Genomic DNA, 15,207 nt, shown 5'->3' with positions numbered 1-15,207 from the left:
AAATACGCTACCGCTGATAAATTAGAAAGAAAATAACACTGCTTGTGAAGGTCTCCAATATCTTGATAAATTGCAAGTGCTTTCTTAAGATAACCTTCAGCCATGACATGTTCACCATGAAAAAGAAAGAATTCTCCTAAGTTTCCGTAACATGCTGCCTCTCCTTTTCTGTCACCAATTTCAAGATTGATCGTGAGTGCTTTCTGGAAGAAATCTCTAGCTTTGTCATATTCACCAAGAGATCGAAACAAATTTCCTATGTTTACGTAATCTGCTGCTTCTCCTGCTCTGTCACCAATTTTAATTCTGATCGCAAGTGCTTTCTCAAGATATTCTTCAGCTTTGTCGTACTCACCAAGACTTATAGACGCATTTCCTAGGTTTCCGTAAGAGCTTGCTTCTCCTTTTCTGTCACCAATTTTTATTGTGATCGCAAGTGCTTTCTCAAGATATTCTTTAGCTATGAAATATTCACCAAGAGATTGAAACACAGTTCCCAGGTTTCCGTAATCTGCTGCTTCTCCTGCTCTGTCACCAATTTTAATTCTGATCGCAAGTGCTTTCTCAAAATATTCTTTAGCTTTGACATATTCACCAAGAGATTGAAACACAGTTCCCAGGTTTCCGTAAGAGCTTGCTTCTCCTTTCCTGTCGCCAATTTTTATTCTGATCGCAAGTGCTTTCTCGTGATATTCTCTAGCTTTGTCAAATTCACCTTGCATTTGATACTGAGTTCCTAGGTTTCCGTGATCCTCTGCTTCTCCTCTTCTGTCGCTAGTTTTCATTCTCATGGTAAGTGCCCTTTCCATGTATTCTTTAGCTTTGTCATATTCACCAAGAGATTGAAAAATAGTTCCAATGGCTCCGTAAGAGGCTGCTTCCTCTGCTTTGTCGCCAATTTCTATTTCGATTGCAAGCGCTTTTTCGTAATATTCTCTAGCTTTGTCATATTCACCAAGAGATTGAAACACATTTCCTAAGTTCCCGTAAGACCGTGCTTCTCCTGATTTGTCACCATTTTCCTTGTCAATTTCAATCGCTCTCTCAAGACATTGTTTAGCTTTGTCATATTCACCAACAAATCGAAACACAGTTCCTAAGTTTCCGTAACTTGCTGCTTCTCCTTCTCTGTCGCCAATTTCAATTCTGATCGCAAGTGCTTTCTCAAGATATTCTCTAGCCTTGTCATATTCGCCAAGATGAAGAGACATATATCCAAATTCTCCATAGGCGTATGCTTCTCTTTTTCTGTCTCCAATTTCTCTCATGATGTTGACTGATCTTCCGTAAAACTTTTTTGCCTCTCCATATTTAAGTTGTCGTTCACATACATTGGCTAGTGCTATGGTAACAATCCCTTCTCTGGCTGTTTCACCACACTCGCGGCAAATGACGGTAAGTGTCCTTCCGTATTTTAATGCATTTGTCCCATCAGTAAAGCGATAAGCATTGAAGATCACTTCATAAGCCATAATAACCAGTTTGAAAACATGTTCTTTTTTCCCCAGTACTTCTAGAAGAATCAAACATTCTTTGCATATCTCGATTGCTTTTAGACCACGACCAGTGTTGAGAAAGAAAGTAGCAACAACCAATCCGTAGAGGATCCCTCTTAAAATATTGAACATGTTGTTTACGACGTCTTCTTCTGTAAGCTTTGTAAAAATATAATAAAGTTTACGTTTTATATTTTATAATAAAATTAAACGCTAAAAAAGAACGACGTTTCGACCGTTTAACGGTCATTCTCCAGTTCGGTGTCAGTGGAATAGAATTACGTGTGCAAATATAGCAAAAACGCTAAAATATGTACATACAAACAATAGACAACAAGAATAAAAAGGCTAAAAATGGCTAAAAATAACTTTGTGCGAATGACAGGCATAGTTGTAAAAGATATAATTAAAAACGTAAAGCAAGCGAATAAGACGACGAGAATAAGAACATTAAAATACGTAAAAATATCTAAACAAATAATTTCGCGCGGAGCGAGTCACTCTGTTTGTTGAGTTTGTTGAGTTACGTACTAAATCACTAATCACTTCCTAAAAGCACATTAGAATATTCTATATCCCCTAACTGTTTGTTTGACTAGAAGGAATCCAAACAGGAAGGCACACTATAAAAATGTGATCCCTAGGATTTATTTGTCGGAATAAATAATCCTAAGTTTTTCGATTTTGTTAAGTTTGTGCAGCAGATCTAGCAGAAAATGACTGAGAATAAAGGACCCACGCTTTTGTAAACAAATAATTTGCAAAAACAGCATAAGCAAAGGTGAGCTAAATGTAAGGGAAAGCTATAGCAACTTCTTCAGGGTCTGACAAAGATTTCTTCTTCAGGGTCTAAGAAATATTAAAATATTTGTAAGACCCTGAGGAAGAAAGGCAGTGTCTTTCGAAATCAGTATTGGCATTGAAATTATATTCCTTTACCGTTAAATCAGTCTTGGTCCTTTTTCTACTGCTAGATTAACAAAATGACACTAAAATCGATACACGTCAACAAGAGGAACTGTTCAAATTATTGCTCGAATGTTATCTCCAGCGTGCGTTTATTTGTTTACTCGCGTGACCTTCTCGCGTGACGCACTGTTAGCGTTCACACACAGGAAGCTGGGATGCAAATTTGACTAAAAGTCGACAATAAAATCTAAATAACTTTGAAAGTGTTGTCTGACCTGTTTGTATTTAACAAAGAATTGAGATGGAAAAGCATGTAAAACATTTTAGTAAAACGATATTTCTTTCGATTCATTTGGTTGCTTTGTACAGTGTTAAAAACTGGTTATATATTGCAGTTTTAGTTTGTATTTGTCTTTGTCCGACGTTTGTCTTGCAGGGAAAGTCCCTCAGTGTTTTTTCAGTTTATTACTTTTGGTTTCTTGACTTTTACCGGAAGTTTAATAAGGAAACTGAACATGGTAAGTTTATGTCTTACTTCAAACCGTAAGATGATTATGACTGATACCTCTGAAAGAGATTTTCATGAGTCGCTTGTCTGATCTTTCGTTGTTAGAAAGCCGGACTAACTTGATCTGAAGACAAATAAGGCAGCAAAAGACCGTGCAAAGAAGAACCGATTTCGTTCGGTCTGTTGAAGTCACTGTAATTCCTCATTTGAATGATTTTTTTCGCTTTTCAGTCAATCACTGGTAACAACGAAACGTTTGCGACTGATCATGTCTTTGTTTTATGATTGTCGGGAGTTCAGTGTTCAAAATCGTACTTCATACACTCTCTTCTTTTTATAAGAATATTGTTTCTCCGGCCCAAGCTGAATATTCTTATTTTTCTGTCGATTTTAGGCTGAAATATTCTTGTGAATATTCTTATACCCTATAATAGCGTTGGCATTTTCGTTTTAGAATTTATTGGAGTAACAATTACAAGTACTAACTTAATTTTGTTACTAGCATCAAACATACGGCTAGTGCTGCTTTGTTGTTCTTTAGCTAGTTTTGTCATTTAGAGAAGGGTCGAATTTAAATGTTTTAGTTAATTGAAGATATATAATTGTGTTGTATTTACACATTTTCAACACACAAGATTACGTTCTTTTTTAGTTCTCAGCCTCGGGTTTATTCTTAAAATATTCTTAAAATTTCGCAAATTTCAGCCTTGATATTCTTTTAGAGTATATTTATAGAATAAAAAGAGTGTATTCCATAATGGTAAGATATAGAGGCTTTACAAGCTAAGTTGTACTTACCACGGCGAAGTTCGCTTGGAAAGTGGAACAACGAAACACGAGGGGGATTCTCCACAGTTCTGACAAGGTACGTCAATTATCATAGTCATGAGCTATAAGATACGTGGATTTTGACTAAATAAAAGCAAATTACCTACAGAGAAGCCGTTGTTTTACTTTCGACCTCCCGAACTTTTACCAAAACACATGGTTTACCAAGCTTTTATTGAACCGAGAAGTCCTGGATGCTAAACTTATTTGCATTTGGTGTGTAGCGCGCGCGAGGCGCGAAGATGCGCAATGAGTGCAGCGCTGGTGTTGCAACTGGAAGGTAACAAGCTTAGAGCTACAAATTAACTTGTTTGGGGCATAATATTGTGGGAAATTAGAGTGCAATAATATAATCGCGTAAATATTTGTGGATTTCTGTTCGGCACACAAAAACCTCGCAAATGAGACTCTAGGTATGTTGTTAAATCACCGACCTACAGAGCTATAGTAGTATCTCAACAAACGTTTATAGCAATATAAACTCAAACTGGTTGTACCCTTGAACGTTTGTGTCAGAATTTAAAATTGAAAATATTCTATCACTTTTGTAATCCGATAAGCTTGCACGCGAGCAGCTTTTTAAAGCGAGATCCAGTTAGTGTTGACAGTTTAAAACATATTATTTACGTGAAAAGCACATTTATGCACATGTATAAATAGTAACCCAAGAAAAACAATCCAAAAAAGATTGCTGTTATTTATTGTCACTGGCTAACGACATATCAGTTAACATCCAATTTTCGACCAAAATTGGCCAGCAAAATAACAGTTTTTTGCACAATGACTTTCTTAAAGTCGTTTGAAATTATAGTCACTTAAAATCTTAGGAAAAGACTTTAACTAAGTGGATCAATCATCGATTGTTTCACGTATATGGTGAAAAAGTTTGATTTGTATTGTTTGCTGTCCAGTGTTACTTGTCGGTACTAACTAATTCATGTTTTCCGGGTTGCGATTTCACCATTATTTCGTTTCGGTCTTCACCTCTGTGTTCGAGTTTTTACCTAACAACTTCTATTTCTGTGTACTTGTAAACAAACTTAAAATACAATAAAAGTGAAACGAGAGCTAAGTGACATCAGGCAACCAGATTGAGACCCCACCGCATGTCATTCTACACAAATTTGACCTTTTAACGTGGAAATTTAAAGCAATTTTCAATAATTGCATTTTAAAAATGCAATACTTTGAACCTTCGAAATTAAAATAAGCTTTACATTCTGAAGATAATAATATAAACCCGCTTAAAATATCAGCCATCTTAAAGCTTACATGGTCTCGATTACCAGCCGCTCTGTAATCGAGCATAAAGCCAAATCACATTGAGATGAAAATTGTTTTGTACATGTATTTAACATGACTACGATATAATCAGAGAGTTTACCTGAGTTTCATTTGACAACTGTAGAGCAGTTGATTTGTGTTTTATTTCGTTATATTTAAATTTAAAGTTCGGTTTCGAATTTTTTGAGGGCGCACAATGTTGTTTTAAGACGAAACCAATACCCTCCTCCCCTCCCTGCACCCTCAAGGCTGGTTCAAACGAGTGATGCAAACACAAATGCAAGGAAAAACACGCGTGAACTAGCACAACCCAAACGCAAATGCAAGTGCAAGTAATGAAGAATTATCCATTTTCTTGACCCTGGCTTGCGTTTACATTTCTACTTGCTTCACGTGAGATCATTGCTAATGCAAATGTAAGCACAAACGCAAGCAAGCGAAGCGTGACATGTCCGCCATCTTGGAAAAAGACTTGCGTTGGCGTTCTACGTGTAAAAGTCGCTTGCAATTGTCTTTGCATTCGCGCCACGCGCGTGGACCAGGCTTAACGTGTTATCTTTAAAGCTCAAAACAAAGGACGTCAATTTACATGGGATTTATGTCATTGATAGTATATTGCGTGCCCCTAAATTGATAATCGCTTTTGAAACAGCTGCGAAGGAGTTAATAAACACTTCATGTGTTGACATTTGTGATTAGTCATGTCGGCATAAGGGTTCACTTCATAATCACAACAAGATTAGCACAAGTCAAACAAGTCAAGAAAAAGGTGAAAATAGAAATTAAAATTCCGTGCTACAGGCAGTTCGCATCACGAATCGCAAAACAAGTCATGCGATGCCAAAAAAGCTTTATCTTACAGTCTCAACGAATGCCAGAACGCAAGAACGCATTTTTTTATTTTAAAGACGTTTGCAAGCTATAAAATCATGCCTTTGGCTTCAAGATAACCGAAAATTAAACCCCCATCGGTCATCACAGTTGAATGACCGTTATTCATTTAAAACTCAATTGTTTTTTCCATTTGCAATTTTTATTTTGTAGGAATTTACATGTGAAGTTCGGACTATAAACAACACGTTTTGAAAACTTAAATACAATTTTAATGACATTACTGTACATAGGCAACTTGAAATTCAAGTGATCGCTCACTTATAGCAAATAAATGATCAATATTGTTTCCATACGTTCTTTGTTTTCTTATCTTAATTATTCACGGGTGCTTGTTATTTACTAGATGGACGTAATTGTGAGCTTATCATCAGCGCAATCTCGGACAGAAGCTTCTTGAAAAGAATCCACTTTGACACTCTTGATAAAAAACACAAACTCAAAAACAAATCTTGTGAGCTTAGTGATTCAGCTCACTGTCCAGTTTGGTTCATTACTGTCTACGTGAGCTACCTGACAAATGCCCCACACGAGTGAACTGCAACGCAGTGTGTAGTCTATTAATCTGAAAATTACGTCATTTCAAGTTCACCCCGTTTTGTTGAATGAGTGGCGAACCAACCAAGATTTCGCTGCTGTAGTCCGTCTACACTAAGGTCATGACTCGCTTTCGCCCGCGTATTTTCACCAATTTCCTGTCTGTAAAACCGTCTCGAATATGATGTATGCTCGCGCCTTTCTCGATCAGAAATTGCGCGCAGTCAAATTCCCCCTCATACACCGCAGCGTCCAACGGTGACGAGCCATCTTTGTCCCGAACTTCCAACTGTGCTCCTTTTGTTACAAGATACTGAAGACATTCAAAGCTCCCCGTACTTGCCGCACGATGCAAAGCGTAGAAACCGTCCACTCCCGGCTCATTAACATCCGCGCTGCTACTTTCCAATACGTTTCTCAACGTTTCGACATCATTGTGGGTCGCCGCCCATTGAAGTAAAATCTGAGGGTCGAGGGACAAACTTTGTTTTCTTCTACGCGCCAACCTATCGTCCGGCCTCAATTTATCTTTATCCTTGTGCATGGCAGCAGATTTGTCCTCACTAATTCTCCTCGAGATGTTATTATTAGTCGAAAGCCTAAGCTCAGAGCACATATCGACTCCAAGATGATCAAGAACGGATAAGGTTTTGTGGTCAACTGGTTGCACGCAAATCTTTGGTATCACCGTGTCGTGATTGCCCTCGTCAGATGACACAGACCCTTCTAAAGTTTCATTTCCTGTAGAAAAGCCTGATTTGATGACATTTTCGTCTGTGTTTATTTCGCTGGCTAAGGATCTAGGCTGTTCCATTTTGCGTGCGTTGTACAAGTTTTCGCTGATACTGCCTCAAGGCCTTAAGACGTAAATAAATTCCTGTGCTTTGCGATGATGAATCACTATTTAAGGACGTCATTGTAATATTTACTCAATTAATTGCTTGTTTTCTTTCGCTATCTTTGATCGAGGCTGGCTCGACTAATTTGAAAATTCCTACCGACCCACAAGGTCATCTAAACCGTTTTCCCCTCCAAACGGAATCTAACGGTTGTTTTTTAAAAAACTCGGAAAATAATTTCTTTCTTCTTTAACAGTTTTAATGATTGTATTCCGACAAGTGGGGATTGGGATAAAGTATAATCGTGATAACTTCAAGTTGCTTTAAAGAGATCTTATCTTCTCAAAAACATTACTTTACATACTAAAATGCGTTTGTGCAATTATTTTTTAGCCTAAGGGTAGTTTTCGTACGCACCACATTTATTGATATAACTGTATGTTAATAAAGTTGTCATAATCGAATTTTCCTCAATAATGACTTCTTCAGAACTTATCACTCTCATTTCACTTTTCACGATGATAAGATTAATGCTGACTCAGTATCCCACCTTAGGCGATGCGGATGCCTTCACAGATAGTAATTCAAATTAACTCAACCGATTTTTTGGACCGACACAATCGCCCGAAAATGTGCATAGATGTTTTAATTTTTTTTCTGGGTATACAAGAGATTCGAAGTGCTTCACAAGTCTTACTATGCTCCCGGGCCGTTTGGCAAGTATTTCTCTTTAACCTCAATAGACGGGGGTGTTAATCTGTTAATCACCTTACGGCAGGCAATTTGTCAAGGAAAATCGAACCTCTCCTTGCGGACACCTCTATAACACAGACAATTCCCTACAACCGAGAGTTCACTTGGTCCGAAGGGGACCAAAAGTCCTGAAAACTTTGCTTCTGTAAGGACACTTTACTTTACTTCGTAACATGGACGTTTTTTGTTTTGTTTTTTTGGTGTCCGTATTAACGAAGCTCGACTGTGAGCGCTGCGCGCCTAGTTGATCGACGCCAATATATGCGTTCAATGCCTGTGTGGTCGAGCCTTGAAATTCGCTTTCAGAAAGTTCTTGTATTCCTTCCGTACAAAACTCCTTAAAATACTGATTCCGGAAACTGAATCTTCATTATGATTTTCTATTAATATAATCAACATCGACCATGCTGGAAAACCGCACCGCGTTTTTTACATTGCCTTATAACCGCGGCTTCCGTCGCGGATTCTTTAACTTATCATGGTCAGTTTTTATCCGATAATATTTATTTACCTGTGTTAATTCGATCAACACTACTTTCAGGTTAGATTCCAACGAACACCACACAACGATATCCGATACTAATGAGATAACGAAACAGAGTGTTAAAGGAACAGAAAGGAATCGTTCATCCAAACTCCATTGTTCACGTAGTCCAGTCCATAGTTCCACAAGTATATTTTCTATTTTTCATCAACAAAAAGGCCACCAGCTAAAATGTAAGCAGATTTTATGTAGTTTGCCATGATTTCTAATGGCTACTATGAGTCTGTCGTCTGCGTATGTGAAGGTGAAACATTAATTAATATCGCGCCTCTTTATTTTGCACAGAGTGCAAAGGGACTGTAGTCGCATGACGTATGGTATTGTTTGGTGGGTTAGCACGAACCGCGAGCGTGAAACACGCGCGACTAGCACGCGCGCTACCATCACGCGTGAGTCACACTTCGTGCTGGGGTCCGTTTCTCGAAAGCCCCGGAAACTTTTCGGGTCAGCAAAGCCATTCTTGGTTTAATATCTGTATCTTAAAATCAGAGAAGTGTATACGCCTGAAACTTTGTAGAAGAAAACCTTTGTTTATATTTAAAATATGTAAATAATCCGTCTATCACCTGGCAACTATTTGATTACTTTCAAAAAACCATGTAACGCATTTACTATAGCAACCGTTTAAATTTTTTGCATTTAACTGCCAGCTTTTAAATTTACCAACCAGTCGTTAAAGTTGCCTGATGAGTGTGGAAAATTTTCTAGTTATTCTCTGTAAATCAATTCCATTTAATTTTAGTCCATACGAAACAAGCCTGTAGCAATAAAACGATGTATACTGAAGGGGCCTTTTTCGGGGCCTTCGCGAAACGAGCCCCTTGGCTTGCTGACCTCAGCTAAAGATTGCTTTTCTTGCAGACTACAGGAATACTGTTTTTTTTTTTGTAGTTTTACAAGAATAGAAATCATAAAGAGCATCGATAAGACAATTCTTCTGGGCGATTTTTCCACAGGAGTCAATTTTATTACCAAGATGTCATTTATTGATGATTTGATTTCATGTCATTTATTGATGATTTGATTTTCCCTTCTTCTGTAAAGATAACAATTCAATTTATACCTGTTAAGATTTTGTCTTCATTAGCTGCTGATCCAATAATTAAATCACGGTTCAGTAAATAAATATCGAATGAAAAGTTAATTTAAACCATTGTTGAAGTCAAAGACTTTTCCTTTTAATATAAAATTACAGTTTAAGATCCAGATACGACATTGTACATATGATTAAAAAGGATAGCAATACTTTGAAAAATATAAATAGCTATATAATGGCTCCGATTTAGGTTCACATATGCTACGCAAACGCCCGGAAAGCGGAGGGACTGCGAAAGGGGGGAGGGGGACGGGGATGCTCGTCGTCTCGTCTAGGGGTGTTAATTTCAGACTTTTTGTCTCACTTAGGGTTTTACGAGCAAAACGCCAATATTTTTAGCCACCAAGATCCCGCTTAGGGTTGCACATGAAGAAATATACAAATAAAAAATTCTACTTTTTAGTATTTTGGTATCTTTTAGGGTTCAAACTTCGTCTTTAGCCACGCTTAGATTGTTCTCTTTTAGGGGTACCGTTCTTTTCTAAATTTCCGACGAGCGCATCGCAAACGGAAATGTAAGCGCAAGGAATGGAGAATGTCCTTTTTTTGTCCCTGGCTTGCGCTTACATTTGCACTTGCTACACGTGTTAACATTGCTAACGCAAACGCAAGCACAAACGCAAGCAAGCGAATGACTTGTCCGCCATCTTGGAAAAAAGACTTCCCTTGCGTCACGGTCATTTTGTATGCCAAAGTTATAACTAATACAGAGACAAAGAAATTCGCGACATATCTTGGCCTTTATCTGTTAAAATACGTACACATTTTTTCATTATAACTAATACAGAGACAAAGAAATTCGCGACATATCTTCATTCTTGGCCTTTATCTGTTAAAATACGTACACATTTTTTCATTATAACTAATACAGAGACAAAGATATTCGCGACATATCTTGGCCTTTATCTGTTAAAATACGTACACATTTTTTCATTATAACTAACACAGAGACAAAGATATTCGCGACTATCTTGGCCTTTATCTGTTAAAATACGTACACATTTTTTCATTATAACTAATACAGAGACAAAGAAATTCGCGACATATCTTGGCCTTTATCTGTTAAAATACGTACACATTTTTTCATTTATCTTGTATTTGCTACTGTTATTACCTTTTGCTTACTAAATGGTGTCAACTCAGCCCGAACTTCTTTAACAAAATTCCCTTGGCTGATTGCTTCTTCGCAAATGGCACATGGTTTTGGAGCAGGTTTACGTGTGTCCAATTACAGCTGTTGAATTATAACTTGGACTGAACAGTCCCTCCAGTTTTTGCACTGAAATAGTCAGACCATCACGTTCGATCGTAGAGCTGCCATTTTGAATAATTTGGCGCGCGAAATCTGGGGAGAGGCTAAAAATACTCTGGGCCATTCTCGTCCCCATAGCCCTTTCGTTTCTCTTAGCCGGCTAGGCCTTGGCACGAGGAAACAAAGGGCTCTGGGGACACAGGATTTCCAGTCCTAGATTCAAGGACATCCGGTCTTCATGTATGCAGTCATGACGTTTTAAAAGAATGTATGAGAGAGTCGTTACGTTTTCGACTTCCATTTAGGAATTCTTTGTTCCAAACAGCCAATCAAAAAAATTCGAATTAATTCAAAAATGCTATGTCCCCGGACAATCTTGAGCCCATAGTCCGCCGACTCCTCGGTCAGCGGCAGGTTGCCGGGATGGCCTGGGAAAATGAAATTGATCCAGTGCCAGAAATTCTGATGCTCCGGTTTTATTGCGCATGCCAGTTAAGTTTCAAGCGGGAGTAAAATATTTCAGAACGAAAGGGAATCGACAACGCGCAACTTACTTCTTACACACCGTTGATGAGGTATTTTTTCGGTTTTGGATCGTTTGCTCGTGGGAGACTCTCCTTTTGCTCTCTTCTTTCTTATCTCCGATCGTCTTACAACTTTGTCATTTACAAAGAGACCTGGAGAGAGTCATTTGCCTTTTATTGACCTTGGCAAACTGCAATGCACTAAAGACTGATAAGATAAAAACGATTACATCGATTGTTGACACAAATAAAAGTTATCATTATCACATGGAATCCATTCACTGATGCCCGAGGCTAACGAACTCAGTTGAATGTTTAACCCGACAGGGATGGGATAAGGAAAAGCCGGGCACTGTGGGCTTTTAAACTGCAGTGGAGTCCCGATATCTTGAGCCTTCAGGGGAAACGAAAATTGGTTAAAGAAATCGGGGGTAAAATTACAGTGTTTATCCGAGTGAAGCAAATCCAATAACCTGCGATCAGGCGTTCAAAGGACGCCTGATCGCGGGTTACAAATCCAATTAAGGGCAGCGACTTTTGATTCGCGAAATCGAGATTTCAATGCATATCGCCATCCCCATCTTTGGGAATTTTGACGTGAAGTCGACTGGGTCCCAGAGTTGGGATGTTTATTATTTTTTTTTTTTGTGAGGAAGACCGTGGAAATCTTTTCTCATGGTTAAAACTTGTAATGCTGATGTTTATTTGCTCCAGACTGCGCAAAGTATTCAAAGAAATTCTAAGACTTGGTCATTTATGATTGATAAATACACGACTTATTGATGTGGGTGAGCCATTTTTCGGACCCTAGGGTGGCGATTTTGATAAATACTGTAGTTCCCCTGAAAAGTCTGATACCCCACATACAGCTAGCTATAGCTATATAAGCCCGGCCCCAGGGCATAACATTGATAGGTTGAAAATAAAAAAATGAAAAAGTATTAAAGAACAAAAGTAATTGTCTTTTGTGGAAACAAGAGATGGCTTAGTCTGCTAGAGAAAAAACGTTTTTTTAATCCTGACCAGAAAATTCGATGACCTTTCGCTGTAGGAATTTTCAAATTAGTCTGCGTTAATCACAGTGAAAGATAGCGAACGAAAACAAGCATTATCTCGCAACACACTTCAGGGGCGTGTTACGAAATGTTTTATCATCAAAAAATGAGGGTGATTTTGTTTACTGCTTGTTGATTTTTGTATGAAACGGCAATAACTGTCTCAAAAACGGCGCGGAACAGAACAAGCTAGATCCGTAACCATCGAAAAACAACAGAAGAAATTTTAATCAAAACAAGTCTTCCGCAGGAAATGAAACTCTAGAAGAAAAACAATTATCTTGCCAGCTAGAGGGAAAAAACAAGTCTGCCCAAAATAGATTCGGTTAAACAACAGTCAGAAAAACATCAGTCGACGTGAAAATCCTGCACGCTCCGCCTTGAAGAAACAAGATGTCTTCTTCCATGTGTAAAACTGTACTGAAGCTTTCGACTTCTAAGAGCATATCGCGGAAAATAAGTGAGCAAAGAACGGTGCAAAGACGTGATCAAGACTCCCTGTCACCGAGCGAAAAACTCGATCGAAGAAGAAAACGAAGTTTTTCCCTTGATCCTCAGATTTTACTTCAGTGGGCCGCGACACATAATGATGTCGATACGTTGAAATCTGTCGTGGAAGGAACGAACGTGGATATAAATGAGCCAAGCTTGGAGGGATTTACCCCTTTACACCGTGCTGCGAGTGCAGGAAGCCTTGAAAGCATTCAGTATCTTGTAACAAAAGGAGCACGACTTGATGTAAGGGACCGAGAAGGTTCGTCGCCGTTGGACGCTGCGGTCTGCGAGGGGGAATTTGACTGTGCGCAATTTCTGATTGAGAAAGGCGCTAACATAAACCACATTCGAGATGGTTTTACTGACAAGAATTTGGTGAGGCACCACGGACGGAACAGATCCAAGACCATTGACTAGGGACTTTGGCCGAAGGTGGTAACAGTTCAGTCAAATATATTGGTTGGCATTTGGGTTCTGCTAAGAAAAAGAGTTTAATCCGTCGTAAGTAAAAGTAGCTAAAGCTTTTTTGAAAGCCTAGTGACTAAACAAGCCGACGCTTCGGTTTAAACGCCATGAAGAAAGCCCCCCCCGGGGGGGGGTACTCGACATAATCTCGGGTAGGGGGTGCGGCCCGAGCTTCTAAACCCTGACCCGTTTAAGACACGAACCTTTTATTTTCCTACCCTGTTTAAGACAGAATGCCTATTTTTGCGGATACCTCGTCTAAGACTTATACAAGTACCTCACTGCCTTTGTTGTAATAGTGAATTAAGCTAAGTATCAATGCCGAAATCAACGTAAGTCAGCAATACGGAAGAATTTTTTAAAAATCGGCTTGTAGCTAAGTTTGTATAATTTTACACCTCTGCAGGCATATAAGCCTATACTATTTGACATTGGTCCATGTAAAGATACCCCATTTAAGACAAAAAGGGGTGAAATATATACCCTGTTCAAGACAAAAAAGCCTGAACACCATACCCTATCGGGCCGCACGTCCCCGTTAAGCACTTATAAGGGAGTACCCCCCGGGGAAGAAAGCAGCTTGGAGTATTGCTTCCTCCCCCCTGCCCTCCCATAACAAGTCCTATTTGGATATATGCATTCATTAAGTACGTAAGCCTTGAGTAAATAGGTTTATCGATAAGATAAAAATTAAGACAATAGAAAAAATGGAGCTAATGGAACTTGATGTAAGAAAATATTGACATGTATTCTGCATTATTGACTTTATAAGGGCTCAGTTTAAAAACGTGTTGACTTCATATAAATTACGATAATATTGTCACGACTTTTCATTTCGCGAATGGACAAAAGTCCTGGAGTCGCCCTTATAAGTGAAAGTGGGTGGTTTTGCATTTCTCGTGAGCGTAAGAAGTTTCATCTCTCTTTTTAAAAAAATTATTTGAGATTGATTATCTCTGACTGAATTAATAGCCTGCGTAGCAAGCGACTGTGTAGTTGTTTGCGCGTATTCCCGCAAATACGCGCTCAAAAACAACACAGGCGCCTGCTACGCAGGCTGTCTCTAAATGTGCGTCATTTAGAAACACGGTTGTTGCTTAAAAAGGCAATAGTTCAAACAAATCGTGTTATTCTAGAAAGTTTACTTTAAAATGTTATGGCTCGTATGCGTTTCGTGACTAAAAGTACGGAATTTAAATGTAACTTGATTTGACTTGCTGTAATCGCGTGCAAAAGAAACTATCTTTTGTCGTCAACAGATGAATTCATGCTGTGTTTGTTTTTGTTGTGAATTTCATTCCAGATACTTGTAGAATAGCACGTTCTGGGGTGATATCGGTAATTTTTTGTTTAGTAAACTTAGCCTTCATTATATAGATAAAGAAAAAGCACATTTTGTTGAAAAGTCTACAATTTTATCATTTCGTAATAAAATGCCATCAAAATTCCAGTCTGTGTTTTTACCTTTTTCATTCGAGCTTCTTTAAACATAGCGCGTGGGGAGGGGTGGTGCGGATTGTCGAAGCCTTTGGCTGTCTTTAGGATAAATTCTATATTCCCTACCCCACCCTGCCTTGAAATATTCACCCTTTTCCAACCATGTGTTTAGCACGTTTAGTTTGATTTTGGCTAAAGATTTGAAAGAAAAAAACATATTTCACCTCTTAGCTTGAATGACGAAAGTATAAATTGAAAATTACACCTTGGGTTCCGTCAAAATAACTCATTTAT

At 38.4% G+C, this 15,207-nt stretch overlaps 3 protein-coding genes across 3 annotated transcripts in view; 1 reads left to right on the top strand and 2 right to left on the bottom strand.

Annotated features, from left to right (window-relative positions):
- The window catches only part of LOC144648597 (uncharacterized), a 701,885-nt gene that overhangs the window by 261,959 nt on the left and 424,719 nt on the right, over window positions 1-15,207 (bottom strand). Inside the window, 1 exon segment of the mRNA XM_078508141.1 lies at window positions 133-1,303. Within this exon segment, the coding sequence (XP_078364267.1) occupies window positions 133-1,303 (1,171 nt within the window).
- Window positions 6,015-7,303, bottom strand: LOC144652565 (uncharacterized). Its single transcript, XM_078512624.1, has one exon. It carries the CDS (start codon window positions 7,265-7,267, stop codon window positions 6,563-6,565), a length of 705 nt encoding a protein of 234 aa, XP_078368750.1. The 5' UTR covers window positions 7,268-7,303; the 3' UTR covers window positions 6,015-6,562.
- On the top strand, window positions 12,575-14,926 carry LOC144628927 (uncharacterized). Its single transcript, XM_078487087.1, has one exon. The coding sequence runs from the start codon at window positions 12,910-12,912 to the stop codon at window positions 13,426-13,428; it is 519 nt and encodes a 172-aa protein (XP_078343213.1). The 5' UTR covers window positions 12,575-12,909; the 3' UTR covers window positions 13,429-14,926.

The sequence above is a fragment of the Oculina patagonica genome, chromosome 1 (genome assembly GCF_052425735.1).
Source record: "Oculina patagonica isolate OP01 chromosome 1, crgOcupat, whole genome shotgun sequence".
In the NCBI taxonomy this organism is placed as follows: Eukaryota; Metazoa; Cnidaria; class Anthozoa; order Scleractinia; family Oculinidae; genus Oculina; species Oculina patagonica.
This window is presented reverse-complemented; position numbering and strand designations above follow the sequence as displayed.